At 39.1% G+C, this 18,500-nt stretch overlaps 1 protein-coding gene across 12 annotated transcripts in view; it reads right to left on the bottom strand.

Moving 5' to 3' along the window:
* The window catches only part of adgrb2 (adhesion G protein-coupled receptor B2), a 266,514-nt gene that overhangs the window by 63,426 nt on the left and 184,588 nt on the right, over positions 1-18,500 (bottom strand). For all 12 annotated transcript variants that reach the window (XM_085446299.1, XM_085446289.1, XM_085446294.1 and 9 more), the window contains one exon: positions 2,376-2,502. In XM_085446299.1, coding sequence (XP_085302425.1) covers positions 2,376-2,502 — 127 coding nt within the window. The remainder of the gene's footprint in view (positions 1-2,375; positions 2,503-18,500) is intronic.

Below are 18,500 nucleotides of genomic sequence, written 5' to 3'. Positions count from 1 at the left end.
TCTTTACAGTTAATAGAAGGGAGAAATAGAACAGAAGGGAATAATAATACTAATAAATCCTAAAGCAGGACACGGAAATCTTGAGGCTTACAAACCAGCTGATTATCTCAGGTTTACGCAATTTACTGAGTCCTTCCTTTAAAACAGGGAGGTCATCTAAAAGTTGCGACGCCAGTCAGTGTCACTACTGTCAACTTGGCTTATCCATGTTTGCGTTGGATTAAATGACTTTATCCGTCTCAGGAAACGTTCAAGGCAGCTGTCACTTGCACGGCTTCATCCAAGGTTGGGGATAACAAGAAACAGAAGTGAATGTGACTGTGACAGGAGTTTTTCAATGCCGTGTATGCACTGGCAACTAGATGCTACCCAACAGTGGGATTCTTTTAACTATGCTGTTAAGAAGACTAAAAATGCATTCAGCTTAAATAAACTCAATTAGATGTTCTCATTTCTCAGTTTTCAATGAGTGCGGCAACCATGAAACCCTTTATTTCCTCCCTTCTTTTTCCTTGAGACTGAAGCATTTATAATATGCTGCAACTCACTACAATATTCTGCCTCTAACTTAATTTTTCTTTAGAGCAATGGCATCAGAGGCACATTTGGTATGCGGTAATATTTGCTATAAAAAAGGGGTGTAACATTAGCCAGGGGGATGTATAAGAAACGTACCTCCAATATTCATACTCTTTTAACTGTATTTGTTTCTTTTTGGTGCGACCAGATAGGGGTACTGATGAATTCCAATTTTTTTTTTGTTCCCAATGTTTGATGTTCTTCTGCTGACAAAAGCTATGCTAAGTACAGTACGGATTTTTCAGAGCTTTTTTTGTGGGAAACACTGACCTGCCATTGCTGTAAACAGTAAAGCAGATGGCCTGGCAGCTAAACAATGAGCTGATAGAAATGCATTTTATAAAAAAAGAAAAAAAGCAAAGGGTAAATGCAAGGCATCGGTGAGCACAATACAGAAGCAATGAATTATGCCGAACAGGGCCACATAAGTGCACGGCTCTTTATCTCTGCAATGCTGGTTGTTAATGCATTACAGGTGAGTGCAGAAAACATCCACTTTCCATCTCTCTGGCCCTCTCTCTCTCCCTAAGCTGCCTGCGAGCCGAGACCAGACTACCTTTTCTGATTGGTTGAACATTTCCTCCACCCTCCAAATCCTCTGTTCCTTACAATCACTTTCCATTTCTGTGACACACACAGTTATTCTCCAGCGCTTACTAGAGAACTAACTATTAAAAGAGAGAATCACAAAAGAGATTTTAATGTGTGACAAAAATGTACCCAAACCTCATCTCCTTTTGCTCCTTTGAATATTTTAAGCAACCGGTCTTGTCGTGGGCTTTGAGTACAAGTAATCAGAGAGGCAAATTAAGAGCCAAAGCCAAGGGGGAGCATTTTGTGACCACAGTGTAGGGGTCAGAGCTGCAGCATAAAGTGAGAATGAAAACTGGAAATGTTAACAAGGTGAACAGGGGTAAAAAAGAAGTGACAAGGGGGGGGGGGGGTCTTACAAGAGATTCGCAGGTAAAAAAAAACAGCTAAAAGGAATAAGGGAAGCAAGAAAATGGGTAAAAATAATGAATTAGAGGTAAGGTGTAAAATAAATGGGGTGATAGTGTGAGGTGTTACACAGTGAGAGAATTAGGGTCCTTTGGGTGGATCTACGAGGAAGGTGATCGGGTATTTAGATGACCATTAAAGCAGGAGAACAGGTCAGTGAATCAGAATGTGCATTATCATTAACTGCTAAAAAGCCCGCTTTTGTCACGTCAAACACACACTGTGAGCCACGTGAACTATTTATAGAGGAACACGTTATGTGCTCCAGGCAAAAAAAAAAAAAAAGTCACACAGAGACACAATAAAATCTCTTCCTTCCTCCCGTCGCCTCGCCTCTCTCACATCACACGGGACTGAAAGAGTCCGACCTTCATCAAGTTTAAGCTCAAAAACAAACAAACAAAAATAAACCCCAAACTTGCGTAATGGGAAGAATGACAGCCAGTCAACATATAATTAGACAAACACACAGTGATCAAAATAGCCATTTATACAGTACTGTGTCACAGTTATAAAACTGACAGCCCCACTCAGGCTGCTCTCATTGTTATGAAGTAAGACATCTCACATAAAGCTCTGCTAGTCATGCCAGCCTCAGCCATCCATATCCTTCTGTTAACTCAATAAATGACTTAAGAGACGTAGTTCTCGGTGATATGTCTGACGGGGATAGTGGCTGGAGTCTGCGTACAGAAAATCAGCTCACTGACCTGCGCACCCTCTCCTCCTGGTAGTAGTTGCCTCGTTAACACCCCAAAGTCCCACAGAGTACATCAGGCTTTGCATAGGTGACTCACCGGGTCTTTAGCTTGCTGCGCTAACACGGCGTAGGTGGATATTCTGCTGCACAGGCATTTGGTATGGACAGCGGTTGACGCGAGTGTTTGGCAGCCTTCTGTGCCCCAGTTTTCTGTGCCAGCTTCCCTGGAGGTGGAGAGAAGGGGGGGGGGGGGTTGGTAGAGAGGGTGTGGGGAGGTGGCACATAGGACATAGACAGTGACTGTGAGACACATAAAAATAAAACTGTCACATGACTACACATGGATACAGGAGGTGAAAAAAAAAAAAGCCCAACAACTTGTGAAAAGGGGACAGAAAGTTTTAACGGACTCGTTCCTCCCCGTCGAGCTCCCCGAGCTCAGCCATTCACAGCATATACGTTTAACATTCAGCGATCGGCACTCGGGCACCGCCATGCTCTTTTACTCCTTTACAGCATCACCCCACTTGTCCTTCTCCGTGTTCAGCAACCTAAACACTTTCTTTCACATCTTTGTTCATCCTTTTTTTTTCTTTTTCCCTTTTATCTATCCCATCTCCCTTTACATGGAAGAATGCCCTTAGAGTCTGGGAGGAAAATGAAAAGGATTGCATCGGCGAAAAGTTAACAAAAACCAGTGAGGCCTAAATGGTGTATGGGGCTTATGTGGAACTAAATGGTCAATTGCTTTGACACCTAACACATTACTGCAAAGGAAGCAAGCGGCCAGAATCTCGTACAATAGAACCTTGAACGCTTTATTGCTTGGGATCTTTACCGTCTTTTTTGGCCACCCGTTGCCTCCCTCCTTCCCACCCTTTTACTTTTCTATAAAAGCTCCCAACGGAAGGTTGAGTGTTGAGGTCAATCAATAAGAAGTGAACTAATTACCCTGAGAGTTCACACTGCACATTAACCTTACGATTAACCCTGGATATACTTTTATTTCAGTTGCCAGAGACAGGTGAAAGCCATAGAGATGTTCTAATGGGGTCAAGAAGGCCAGCTTCATGAGTTACGGCAAAAGAAGGAGCAAGTAATGTGTCAGTGAGAAATATTTTTGTTTCTTTTTCTCCTCTGTTCCTTTCTCTGTGTTTTGAAGCGGGTGTGGCAACGTCCAGGATTTAAAGTAGAAACATCAGAGCTGATGACAGTTAGAGTGGGTTCAGTTTCATTGTTAATCCAGTCCGATCAGGCCGCAGGCAAATAGTCGCGATAAAGCAGATTAAGTGAGTATAAAACTTTTAGAAATGTCACCTCAAGATTTGAAACAGCATGAACGTTTGCTAAACTTTCATGTTTTGTCATGAATATTTTAGGTTATAGTAAAATACTTCGCAGGCTATATTCAATGTAGCATGCAAATATATGGAGTAGGTGTATAGGATTTTTTTTTCTTTAACCAAAGCCTCAAAAACCTTTTGCACAGATATCTGACAAACTGTACTTTCCAAAGTACAGCCTTTTGTTATAGCATGTAGGCACAACAATCTGACCACAAGAGACTCGGTTTGATTTCAAGCAGCAGTGGCCTGCTTGAAAAAGAAAAAAAAAAATCAATTATTTGAAGCTAAAGACAACTCCTGTTACTGTGGTAATAGTTGTCGGTTTCAAAACAAGGATCTTTAGCAGGGGAAGAAGGGGATCTATGTGAGAACAAATGCTTCCCAGCAGGGATTTTGGGTGATGAAAATGTACCTAGCGACTCATCTTTGTGAAAGAAAACACTCTGTACTTGATATCTTTATCACGGTAACAAATGCATTTCCACCAATTTAGAAACCAATTTAAAATGTCCATTTTTTGAAAATCATTTTGTTAGTTAGCAAACAACACAAACTTTGTGCTGCTCATTTTGTTCTATACACATTTATGGAGTGGGAGGAAAGATAAAACACAACTGGAGAGGTATATGCTGTTCTTTCTCTTCTGCTTTAGTGAAGAACTTAATTACCTCATTCCAAACTAATGGCATTGAGTACCCTCAGCAGTGGATGGAGAGAAAATTTAATAAAGCGTTGGCTGTTTCAGGACATCTATTTATTAGGATTTATATATACAGCCTATATATTTGAAAGTTATTAAATATGCAGAAATCTATAGTTTAGAATGAAATTATTATCCCCTTGTGAAACCTAAAGTTTTATAAACATTTCCCCATGTTTTTTAATATAACATTATTTCTACTTGCAGACAATAACAGAATTATTGTCGATGGGTCAATGTTATCATCCCCCTGAAAAACTGACCTTTTATTGAGCCGTAGCACAAACCACTGCTGCAATAATGTGCGTTATCTTTGTAATGCTCTAAGCTTGTAAAATCAAGTTAAATGAAGTTAAAACTTTTTCCACATAGTACAAAAACTTAAGCAAGGGTTTGAGCTGCCACTTGAGAAAAAACTAAATTAATCAGTATAGACTTAATAAAAACAATTGTTGATGCTCACAAAGCAGGAGACGGATAAACAAAGTTATCAGAGTGTTTCAAGAACTGTAGTGAGAAGTATCATCAAGAAGTTGAAAGAGAGCCACACAGTGCAGAACAAGCCGGGCAGAGGTAGGAAACAAATCACAGACTCTGAAAAGAAAACTAGTGAGATGTGTCCAAAAACAACAGAACTACCAAGACACGAGGAAATGACTTAGTCAAGCTGGGAACTGCGGTCTCAAAAAAGACCATCAGTAGGACCGTGAACAGGACTGGACTTTGAAGTCTCAGACCAGGAAAAACGCCACTTCAAGCCAGAGTGAAGGATGCCGAGTACAAGCGGAAGAAGGATCATGCAAACTGGAAGCACATCCTTTGTTCAGATGAGAATAAACTAGACTAAACTACTGCCTGTGCTGGAGAAAGAGGGAAGAGGTGTAAAACCCAAAACAGAACAGCATCTCTACAGTGAAACACGGTGGTGGCAGTATTATGTTGTGGGGACGCTTCAGTGCGTCTTGAAGTGGGAATCTGGTCAAGGTGGAAGGAATCGGAAATGTGAAGATTCTGAAAGTAAACCTCCAGTAGTCGGCAGCAAACCTGAGTCTGAGTTGTTGCTTTGTCTTCCAACACGACAACAACCTTGATGAACTACCTCCAGAAGGCCAAAGAGAATGTTACTGACTGGCTTAGGCAAAGCCCTGACAAATCTGTGGGCTGAACTGAAGGCCATCACATCTGGAGGAGCATGAGAGAGCAAATGTCTGCAGGCTGTTATCCAGCAAAAAGGATACACAACTGACTATTAGGCCTCACAGGGACTGATTTTGACCCTTGTAGTTTTATGTTTTTGTGACATACTTTTTTTGTCTATGTGCAAAGTATCAAAAAGCTAAGATGTTTGGAAAAGCCCTTGCTCTCTTTAACAGCACTTGGGAAATGCTTTGACTGTAAAATCTGTATATCTTTAACAATTAAAAATTTAAATGAGAGGAAGCTTGGCTGACAGCTTCAATTCAATAAAATTAACAAGCTGTTTTGATTAGTTTTGTCTTTATGGTATCTTAGCTTTTTATCCAACCTTTGGGGGAAATAACAGAAGGATAGCTTTCAAAGAGGAATTCAACAATACTCCTCTGTGATGCCCGCTTAACACAGCTCTGTTGCACAAAACTCTGGATTTGAGAGCATAAATGAATGAAATAAACAAACACGCTGAATGGTTTCTGGTTCAAGTTAAGAAAACTTTACTGTTGCTTTTACACCCGTCCATCAAAAAAAAAGCAAACAGACAGTTAAACATGCTCTGCTTGCCACTTACATCACGTTAACTGCAGATCAGTAAAAAATACCACTCAAGACTATTTCTGCTCTGACAGGCCACTTATATATGATCAGTTTGACTGTAAATGACAAGAGTGTATCAACATTAACCCTCAAAAGTATGTCTGAACATGAAGGACTGCAAACAGGATCATAAACCAGACACATGCACACACACATACACTGACACTCAAATCAAAATGTCACTAATAAGATGTGAGCACAATCCCCTGATGATCATCATCTGCACTATGACACTTCAAAGACTAAGGATCAGAAAAAGAGTTACAGCAGTGAAGCTTAGAGACAGCTTGACAGGTATCAACATGGTGCAGGGCTTTGTGTGTTTTTGTGTGTTTGAGAGAGCGACAGATAGAGGAAGATTAAAAAAAGACAAGGCGAGAGAGCAAAAGAATGGCAAGGATGAGGAAATATGTGTGTGGTATTTTTGCTTCTTTGGCTTGTGTATACGTCATTTATTTTACCGACCACTGTAGCTGAATAAGGCCCAGTCACAGAGGCCTAGATGGTCTAACTGGTCATGAAGTAAAAATGAACTCTAAAAGGTTGCACTACATGTTGGGAAAGTATGCTAACACACAAATCGACATTTTTTTCATAGTCATATGTGCTGGTTAGCTTATATATGACCTCCCAAATGATGTCCAGTTAAGTACTTCCAAACGGCTTTGCTCACATAAGTACAGGGACGTGAAGTGTTACATGTTTTTAATGGTTAATTTATACATGGACATGAAAGCCTTTAATTTACTGCTCCAAACATTCAGACTGCATGCAATAAATAAAGACACACACACAGACACACACGGTATTCTACACTAGTCTCAGCAGAGAGGAAGTTGGCGTAATGAGAAACTATCTGACAGCACACAGCAGGGAGGGATCGCTAAAGATAACACCACACACACGCACACACACACACACAAACACACACAGGCACACAAATACACATTATCTGTGACCTCTTTGTTTTGTCTGCTGAGTTTCAAGCTTAATTGACTGCTAACCTTCATCTACCATAGCTATACTCCACTGTTGGTTTTTTGTGCCTTTCAGCAGAAAGTCAGCTTTGACTTTTATTTAGTTTTATGTCGCACACAAAGTTGGCACAAACCCTGAATGCTGGCATTGTAGATCCACTACAGCTACGGCTTCACAACACTGCTGTGATTCCCACTGGGCTCATAACAGTGTTAGATTATCAGTTAGGATCAGAGGGTGAGAAAAGATTAAAAGGACGCAGCTTTTGTGATACTTTTGTTATAGCCTTTGAATGGACCAGGAACTGCTGACAGCTCTTCTTATCATGGAAAACAGGTACCAGATGTACAAACAGGTCTCTATATTAGTACAGTTGGTAGATAGGCTATGGAATCCAAATGTATACTGCAAAGAGCTCCACCTGGCATTATAAGAAAAAACTACAAGATGTGTAAATATACATAAAATCAACCTGCTTTCTAGAATTGCTGTAACCGACACATCTGCTCTTTGGTCTTGACAAAGATTTATTAAATGAATGCTAGAGTTGGTGATAACCCTATTAACCCTATTAAAATGCTTCCCATTTTGCTTCCTAATTGCTGGTAGAATGTTTTTGTGGCTGTTAAGAAAAAAATAGGAAAAATACTTTCCGAACAACAGCGTAAATTGACCTTTTATGTCTACTGAGAATAAATTGGCACCAAATCTTGCCTGAAAGGGCAGTGCTATGAAAGCCAATTGCCCCCTGTTAAGCAGCAAACAAAGGTTAAACATGCTTTGAATGACTAAAACTGAATGGCTTGATGAAGGGATTTCAGCTGTATGAAAGTGTAGTGATGTATTGCCAGCACCTTTATAGTCATATTAAAAAAAAAAAATACAGGACATGGACTTTTTCCCAATGAACCAAACTTTGTTGAAAAGCTGATAAACAAAACCTAAAACTGACATTTTGCCATAATTTTTAGAACTTCTCTGAATCCATAAAACTAAAAACTGTTTTTCTAGATAAGATAGGGGGAACCAGTCCTTTTTAAACCTCCGACATCTTGGATCTAGTATTCTCTTTCAAACTGTGTGGTGTCAAGCTCTAATGAGATCTCTCAAGGTCTGAGAAAAAAAACATGATTTGAATGCCTAAGACTAGGACAAAGGTTTCTAAATGAAATCTCCAGGTTATTTGAAATACATGATTCCACTTCACGGAAAAGTTTGTCCAGGGTTAGATACACCAGCAAATACAGCCCAAATGCAGACTGATGCAAGAGCACTTCCATTCAATGGTGTGTTTATTTATATCATTTAAGACAAGAGGTAGCATACATTTGGCATTAGAGATATGCCTTTACTATGAAAACACCTACAAGAAGCTGTTTCTGCTAACTTTTAAGGTCAAGAGCTTATCTTTGTTTCCACGGAAAAAAAACTACATGTACTGGTATGTTTAAATAACTGTAGGTCATGCTTTAACATTTCACCTTCAGCTTTTATTCATAAGAGACCCAAATATCCCAAATATGTCTCTTCAACCACCAGCGTGCTAAAGGTACAGAACAAAATGCACATTGGGTCTTTATAGACAGGCTGCGCTTTTACAGTAGATGTAAGCAATTTTAGCCGCTTTAATCCACTTATCTGAATCAGTTGGTACCATTCAATATATAGTCATAGCTAAGCATTTAAACCAGTTTTACACGAGAAAATGTTGTTCTACACAGCTGTCAGTGATTTAATAAGGATTAACATTATCAGTTAATTTCAGCTGCAAATGCTGTCAAAACGATTTAGGAGATGAATGCAAAAAATAGTTTAGTCCATTTTAAGTTCATTGCTCGGCTTCCCGGGACTCATTTTGGTGTTGTCAAATGTTTGCAAAAAACCTTTTCCTGTGTTCTTCAATGGTCAGAAATGCAGCGAAGCAAAGGAGGAAAACAATAAAAATGTGGAAGCGGAATAGGCAAACAGCAATAAAGCGCAAAGAGGTGAATAAAGCATTGGGGAATGACAGAATTATTTCACGCATAGATGGAAATCAGTAGCACGAGAATCACAGAAAGTTTTGTCCTCATTACAGAAAAGAATTCTCTGAAGTCAAATTGCTATAAAGTCTTTAGACGACTGCAGGACCAGGTATAATGTCCACTGCATGAAATTGTGAAGACAGTGAGCAAATTGCCACAGACAGTGTGTAACCCAGTGCTGTAAAGCTTTTTGAAGAGAAGAGAGAGTAAAGTCATTGTCTATGGCAGAGGGAGAGCTGGTGATAGACAGTGGAAACAGAGAGCTAATGAGTCATAGGCAGAAGGACCAGTGTGAAGGGGAGGGTTTGCTGTACTATCAAGGAATTGTGAGTATTATGGAAGTAAATGACCTCAAGAAGGAAATGATTCAGATATACCACTGTGTTCAGATTCATCAGCGTACATGTGAATCAGTGGTATCATATCGCAATGATAAAAACTTATGATAACAACTGAAGTATGTACTTATTGCTCACTTGTGAATTTATATAGTAATATTTTTTCCATCAGTATCTATACTATATACTGATCTGTACTATGTACAGAAGAAGACTGTACATAGTGCATTTTGTTTTGATAATCTCAGGTTATTTTAACTACTACTAATATAGTTTACACTGTATTAGTGTAAACTACACTGCACTTTTCATATAGTATGTTTTTCCTTATTTTGTATTAGCATTTACACATATAAATAATGTGCTTAACTGACATATTACAGTCAAACTAACTGCTCAGTTACACTAGAGTAGAAAATAAGACAGAAACCATGTTAGAGATATCAAGAAGTAGCCTGGTGAGTGCATGAAACTTTTCTAAATAGATGAAATAAGATCTCTCAGACAGACTGACAAAAAGTCTGTGTCGATGACCACAAGACATCTGCACTGCTCTTCACAACAAGGAACTTGACTCAGCTGATTGCCAACTGGTTGCATTCTGATCGGTTCCCAACCAACATCGCACACACAGCTTTCTTATTCGTATTACAAAGTGAAGTGTGAGCACTGCATGTAACGCTGCAAAAGATATGACAATCCACAGTAGTAAAACAAACAGAGAAAAGGTTGTAGTTAATTAAAGTATTGAATTTAGCTGCTACAGTATCAAGGATGAGATATGTGCACGATATCATCTTTCAAAAGCTAACAAATATTTGTTGAGATGGCTGTTTGGGTAATATGTTTGCACTGGATCTGCTTTTATGCACTGTGTATTTTTACCTTGTTCTTTTAGGTTTTTTTTGTGAGGTTTCCTGACATTTTTGTACTGCTCTTATTTCTGCATTTGTGACTCCTGTCTGTGAAATGTGTTACATAAATACATTTTTCTTGCTTTCACACTTGTGGCGTACGTGAGGAAAAACAGAAGCCATCTGTTTTTATTGTTGCCCTGTATGAGGTGCACCCTGATTCCAAAGAGACAACATACTAAGCAAGATTACTAAACTCTGCGGGCAGTAGCGACATGTCATGGATTCAAAATGTTTAATCACATTGTGATTATCTGCTTGTACTTTATAAGAGAACACAAGGGTCATCCTGGTGTCACAGCTTTCCGTTGCCATGTTAAATCCGACGGGTTGGATTTTAATCTGGTCAAGACATTTTTAAATGTTACTCCTTCCTCTCACTGAATTTCCTGATGCTCCAGCTGTTTAAATGTGAAACTAAAGTTTTTTTTATTTACTGCTTAATTTTTATTCTTCAAATGTAATTTGCAAATGCAATTTATGTTATTGTATGTCCGTGTCATTGTGTGTAAGATGCACTAAATAGTATTTGTTTGGCCAACATGTTTGAGGGAACTCTTCAGATAAAAATACAATATCAAGTGTTATGTTATAGTATTTATATTGTTTAGATATTTGTGGGGCCATATTTAGAATCTTTTTTAGTTATTGTTGAGTCAATATCTGCTATAGCGTGTCATGCTGCTGTAACCTACTATTACTGCTACAACAACATGTACTACAACAGTAATGAGAATTACAGGAAACTTTTCGAAAACACAGGAACAAAGCAGAAAAAAATAATAAAACAATTCAGCACAATGGCATTAAATTTGAGTTACTGAAAGCACGTGGAGCTAAATAAGGTAACATGCGTGTGTATTCTATAACCTACTTGTGATTACATCTTTCATTCATAATTGGGCGGGTTAGGGGTTTTCTCTTTCTTTTTTAATGTGTTGTTTCATTATGGATTTTTTTCTGACTGATTAAAATGTTGTATTTATTTTTTAAACAACCAAAGAATAAGATCAACAGCAATAGTACCGTAAAGTTTTCTTTTAACAAAACTTTTTAAACTGCGCTGTTTATCTGAATATAATACTGCATGGTATATACTGCTAGGGATCTAGTCGGAACCAAGGTTGAATCCAGTGGTGAAAACAGGAAAACAAATGTGTAGAAGAGATTATCTTTTCTGATAGACATTACTTCTGTGGCTACCAGGGAGCCAGACAGCACATTTACCAGGCGGGGAGTAAATCCTCGCCTCTTACTATATAGCTCGAAAGCACTGACACAAATCTTCACATGACTCAAATCATCTCTGCTTCCTCAACGCTACATACCACCTACTGTGAAGGATTGAGTAGTACACATTTGTTGTGGTATACTGCAGCAAACATATCTGCCAGAATATAAGCCCATGCTTGTGTGTGTCTGCATGCAAATCCAGATTTGAACTGATTTTAAGCGTTCCTCTGTTCCACCGGCCGATGTAAAGACTGGTCTTATAACCAGAAGAACATGCTATAAGATTATGGGAAGCTTGTCGTGATGTTTACATGCAAGGCTGTACAGATTATGTTTTTGAATGTACACGAGACATTTATTGATTTGAAGGCTGTGTTTGGTGAAATGACTCAAAGAAAAACATAATTTACGCGTCTCTTCTGATGCACGCATCGCTTTTGTGGCAGGGTCAGTGCAGGACATAAAGGTTTGTGCCTTGCGGTTGCCTCCACTCACCAGTCAGCTGCAGATTACATTAGTGATGCACAATGACACTTGCTTCCTTTCTGATCTGATACCCAAAATAACCCAGTCTGGTATTGCCAACAAGAGTGCCAACACAGATCCTTGTAAAGCTTAAGCATTAGGAAACGATATAAAAAGTAGGCTGTAGCATTTCATTCCTCATCTTGGAGTATTCTGATGCTTTTGACACTTGCCTGCAAGCAAGAGATCATCATAGTTCTATTTTTCCAATCTCCTTTTAAAGTCACGAGGAACCTCTCTACTGCTTACACTGCATTTTTCAAAATACCACTGTGACCAGTTGCAGTTGGGTCTCTTTGATTTCATTATGGCTTTGCTCAGGTGGTAGACCAGGTCATCTAACAATCAGAAGATCAGTAGATTGACCCTAACTCCTCCTTGGGCATGATAGTAAACCCTGAGTTGCCTTTGATGCAATCATTAGCTTGTGTGTCAATGGTAGAAAAAAGTGCTTAGGTACAGATAAAACCACGGTACTAATGTGTGTGTGATTGGGTCAATGAGCCAATTGAGTCAAAGTGGCCTGATCAAGAGTTCACTATCTACTATGGACCTCAAACTAGCATGAAGAACAAACCTCAGCTATTGTGTCAAATTGACGTAATTTTATGTTGAGCATCATCACTGGTAACAAAAGCTGTGTTTCTAGCTCCAACCCAGAAACCAAACAGTAGTCTGATTTTCAGGGCTGGAGTTGTGAAACCATTTCTTACACAGAGCACATGACTGTACTGAATGATGTATGTAGCCTCTCAAAATGCACTAGCTACTATTGAAGAAAGGTAGTACTGCACATGTTTAATCAAAAACACACACAGTATTGGCAATGAAATGCATATCACAGTATCACAGGGCTGAGCTGATTTCTCTCTCTGAACTGAAAAGTCACAGCTCTGTCTTTGTACAGCTTTTAACTGTGGTATTACTTTAATCTGCGTTTGATTTTATCATTCTGAAGAAAATGACATTCTGCAATTTTAGGAATTGAAGGCTCCTATTGTATAAACATGAGCATACAAACTAAACCCGAGATGGATTTAAATGACTTCCCAGCAGTCAGTGATAAACGTTGCCATAGCTACACACTCTCTTTTCTTTACCTGGATGCTGCCTGCCACTGCTTAAAACCCCCAAAAAAATCAGTGACAGAAAACTGTCTCAACCTTTCTTCTCCTCCTCAGACCCACCACGTCGACTCACACATATAAACTGATGTAGTTTGTGTATGACGATCAGAAGGAAGTACTTTTTAAAAGACTTCTTATTGTATCATTTTTTTGATTATAATACATGTGCCTCAAGTTACTCAGCTCAAATAGACAAATACTTTAAATGTGAAGAATGAACAAAGAGCTCAAACTCCTAAATCATATAAAGACGTTCTTCATTTGGGTCATGGGTCTAAAGATGGACGATATCTTTTGATGCACACACTGTGAAGCCAATTATAGCAACTTTTTTTGATCTGTGATATACCGACAAAGAAATAAAATTGATTTGACCTAACATGACCGGACTTCCAGTTTCTGGGCGCGGTTTACTTCCTGAGGATCCTCAGGAAGAACCGCCTCACCCAAAGATTTCTATGGCTTCTCCATAGAGAGCATACTCACATACTACATCTGTGTGCAGTTCACCAGCTGCACAGCGGCAGAGAAGCAAATGCTTCAGAGGCTCATCATCACTGCCCAGAAGCTGATCGGATACCCTCTCCCCTCCCTGGAATATCTTTACAATTCCCGCTGCCTCAGAAAAGCCCAGAGCATCCTGAAAGATCCATTCTGCCCCGGACACTTTCTGTTTGAAGTGCTGCCCTCAAGCAGATGTTTCAGGACATTAAAAAGAAGGACAGACAGATTAAGAAATAGTTTTCATCCAAATCCTTAACTCTGCTAAATGCTGCTGGAACTGTGCATTCAAAAAAGAAAGAAAGAAAATCAATCATGCATGAATGCCTACAAAATGTGAAGCATCTCGTATGTATGAGATGAAAAACTTTCCCTTTTAGAATTTTGTATGGTTACTTTTAGAGACTTTAGAGTTCTTAAATATAATATATAGTAAGATTTTCTTTTTAGCTGCCATATTTTAAACCTATATGAGATATTTGCACTGATGCAGTTTCATTGAATTTCTTTGCCTAAAAGAAATGACAATAAAGATATTATTTTTACGCTTTATTGTACTCATTCTGCTACTGCTATATGTATCTCTACAATATTAGATGTCAGATTTCTTGCATGTGTTCACGTGCATTTTCCATTGTTATACCTCTCTGACCTGTCTTCCCCATGTGATGCTTGTGTAATGTATGTATTAGTGGTGCAACGGATCATGGTTGATCCGTAATCCGAACAAGGGGTTTAAACTATGATGAAATTGCTTGAGCCACGCTATGATATCCCATTGCGCGTCCACTTCAGTGACAAGATTGTACCGAGGCATGTATGAGCAGGAAAAGTTTAAAGTTATGGCTGAACTGTCCCAGGCATCTTATATTGCCCAACTACAAACGGGTGGACCTTCAGGTCAACGGAAAGCTACGTGACCGTGACCACTCATTATATCACAGCGGAGTGGTAGATACAAAGCCCTGTACTGCCCTATATTGCACCTTAATTTGCGTGGAATGAGTCTTGAGTTGAATGTTTTTAATAGGCAAAAAATACTTAAAAAGTTAATAAGTAAATGTTAAAATTTTGTCTTTTTTTCTTTTCTGCAGATCCGAAAATTGATCTGATCCGTGACTTAAAACCGTGATCCGATCCAAACTGTGAGATTTTTGATCCGTTGCACCACTAGTATGGTTGGAAGGGTAAGATGGCGCTGGCAAGGCTGGCACCCTTAACCCAATTTTCCTCGGGATGAATAAAGTATTATCAATCAATCAATCAATGCCTGGGCAGGAAAGCCAATTCTAACACAACACAAAGCTGTGGCAGTGCACAAAATTGGATGTTGCTGCTAATGAGCAGATTTTAAATGTAGTTGTTTCACATATATCTTCACCTCTGAAGCACAGAAGATCACACTGCCAAGGGGCCTAACAAAGTTTAGTGTAAATGTGACTTATGATCGAATGCTGCTTATTTGTTCCTAAGTTATGGTGTTAAACAAAGGCTAGATCATTTATTTATTTATTTAACAGCCATTATTCACTTATGAATTCTTGAGTTAAAGCCAAAAACTTGACCTTTAACTAACAGAATCTAATTAGCTTAGCCTTGAGTCCGAGTGAACATTCGTGCCAAATTCCAAGAAATTCCTCAAGGTGTTCTTCCAACTAGGACAGTCATCCAGGCATAAAAGATAAAGTAGCCATATCAAGGCCAGACTTTGAATATTACAAAATATTTTTTATAGAAACGTACAAAGGCAGCTTACAACGTCATTATTCCTCCTCCAGCCGAGTGAAAATTGAAATAGGTCGTTATTAAAGACCGATGCGCAGTTCGTGCTCACTATTCATTATCCTTGTCGTGTCTGATGTTTTATGCCCTTTCCTAATTCCTCCCCGATTCTTGTGTAGGGAGAATGCTTTGTCAGTGACCTCTACTATCCAAAGCTGCTTCTCTCTGCCCTTAAGCTAATTTATAAGCTTCTTTCTCGGGATTATCTTCCTTCCTGGTGTGCAAGCTACTGAGCACACAGGAAAGCTAGCCATACAGATTTTAGCTACAGCCATAAATGGTCTGCCATTCTGCCTGCCTCCACTCTGCGTTACCACAAATATGCCGCATACAGTGGTGTGAAAAAGTGTTTACCCCCCTCCTGATTTGTTAGTGTTTTGCATATTTGTCACAATTACATGTTTCAGATCATCAAACAAATAGAGTAAATACAAAACTCAGTTTTTAAATGATGATTTAATCATTTAAAAACTGAGTTATACAAACCTACCTGTCCCTGTGTGAAAAAGTAATTGTCCCTCTTGTTAAATCATGAAGTAACTCAGAGTTCAGTTTTTACTAAAGACACTCACTGTCAAAACAAGAAATCATTTAACCTTTCTGACAGAGTGAAAGAGTCTAAAAGATCTCAAAAAGCAACACATTATGCCACAATCTAAAGAAACACCAGAGAAATCAAGTCAGAGGCATCTATCAGTCTGGACAAAAATGATCTGCATGGTGGAGTTCAAGGAGAAGACCACTGCTAACCAGAAAGAACACAAAGGCTTGTCTCACATTTGCCAAAAAAGACATCTTTATGACCCCCAAGACCTTTGGGCATTTTGTGGACTCACAAGAGAAAGTTTAACCTTTTGGAAGATGTATGTACCATTAAATCTGGCACAGCATTTCAGAAATGAACCATCATACCAACAGTAAAACATGGTGGTGGTAGTGTGGTTTCTGTGGCTGTTTTGCTGCCTTAGGACCTGGAAGACTTGCACCATGAATTCTGCTGTCTACCAAAACTTGCTAAAGGAGAATGTCCAGCCATGAATGTCAGTTCATGAGCTCAAGTTGAAGCACATTTGGGTTCTGCAGGAGGACAGTGATCCAAAAAACACCAGCACGTAGACCTCTGAAAGGCTTAAGAAAAATAAAATGAAGACTTTGGAGTGGCCAAATCAAAGTTCTGACCTGAATCCGATTGAGATGCTGTGGCATGACCTTAAAAAGGCAGCTGCCCAAACACCCTCCAATGTGGCTGAATTACAGCAATTCTGCAAAGAGGAGTGGACCAAAATTCCTCCACAGTGCTAAAAAAAACTCAATGCCAGTTACTTCAAATGCTCGATTCCAGTTGTTGTTGCTAAGTGTGGCCCAACCAGTTATTAGGTTTACGGGGCAATCACTTTTTCACACAGAGCACTGTAGGTTTGGATTTCCCCCCCATTTAATAATAAAAACAATAAAAAACACCTTCATTTAGAAACTACATTTGTTTGTGTTATCTCTGTCTAATATTTTATTTTTTTGATGCCCTTAAACATTTAAGTATGACAAACATACAAAAAAATTTTAAATCAAGAAGGGGGCACACATTTCTTCCCACCACTGCATGTATGAAGAATGTGGTTCCTTGAAAAAGACCTGAGGAAGATTCTAAGCATTGTGCTAACTCTTAGTCTCATAATAGACTAACACAGTGCCCTCTCAGCCTACTTCCAGCGACATAACAGTAAAGAGGATAATGTGGAAGTTAGTAAGATAGACATAAGGCAAATACTGCACTTGGCTGAAGGTCAGAACCTTGTAAGAGCATGTTCGCAGTGCATAATTGGCAGAAAAACTTAACACAACATCCATAACAAGGCTCAAAAATAATAAGGTATTAAGCTGATGGAGATGTTACTTACCTACCAATCCTCACGCTCTACGGGTCCAGCAGCCAAGGCAAAGTATTCCAGCACACAGTCCAAGTCAAGCCTTCTAATCGCTATCAATACCAACAACATCTTCCTCTAAAACATTCCCAAGACAAACAGCCCCAGTGCTAAAGCTCCATTTCACTTGTCACATGATGAAGAAATCAACAACATCAACCAATCAGTAATACACGAAGGAAGAAAAAATACTGAATGTAGAATAAACAAGTTCTTCCTTATATAACTTCTTCACCCAAATAAGAAAGCAGAATCTTCCTTACCTATGAGCTACCCACAAGTATCCATGATGTTCAGCAGCAAAAACAAACCATAGCTACAGCTGTACACACAACTACTTAGACTTGAACTTAACCCCCCTCCTAAAAAAATCTACTTACAGGCATCAAAAAGTAACCTAAAACCAACTGTCCTTAACTAGTCACCCCAGCTTTTTGCACTGAGAATTGAAAATCCCACATTAACACGCTCCCTGGGGACAGTTGTGATAGTTGGAGAAACTAACTGAGAGCCTGTCCATGCCTTTAACAGTCAATGGAGACAGAGCGCGCATAAGCCTGGCCGACTCCCTCTTCCCGTGCTGACTCGCTATTTGACACAGTCTTGATCCCTTTTGCTCTGTCAGATGGAAAAGTGGAGCAAGCCGTATCAGCCATCCACCCCTCCTCCTGGTGGCTCTGCTGCTTCTGTGTGTGTGTGTGTGTGTGTGTGTTTGCATTTCTGTTTAATCTTAGTCTGCAACAATAGTGGAAAAAAAACCCACGATGCACAAGTAAAAATGTTGCAAGTCTTTTGTTGGAGAGCTAGATTTAAAAAGAAAAAAACAGATAAGTAACTTATTGTTAGCTATGACTCCTGAGAAATCTAAAAACGACTTTAATAAAAACTGAAACAAAACACAATGAAGTGGGTGTATAATGTACTTATCATTTCCACTGTATTATCTGATGCACACTGTATAACAGCATATTTTTGCCTTTCGCAAACAAATCGCTCAATATATTTATATTTAATTTACCATCTCTGAGATAACAGTAT

This window comes from Copadichromis virginalis, linkage group LG22, assembly GCF_057382275.1.
Source record: "Copadichromis virginalis isolate Kocher_CV1m ecotype Utaka linkage group LG22, C_Virginalis_male_GT1.1, whole genome shotgun sequence".
NCBI classification, from domain to species: Eukaryota; Metazoa; Chordata; class Actinopteri; order Cichliformes; family Cichlidae; genus Copadichromis; species Copadichromis virginalis.
Note: the sequence above shows the minus strand (reverse complement) of the source record. Positions and strands in the feature narration are given on the sequence as shown.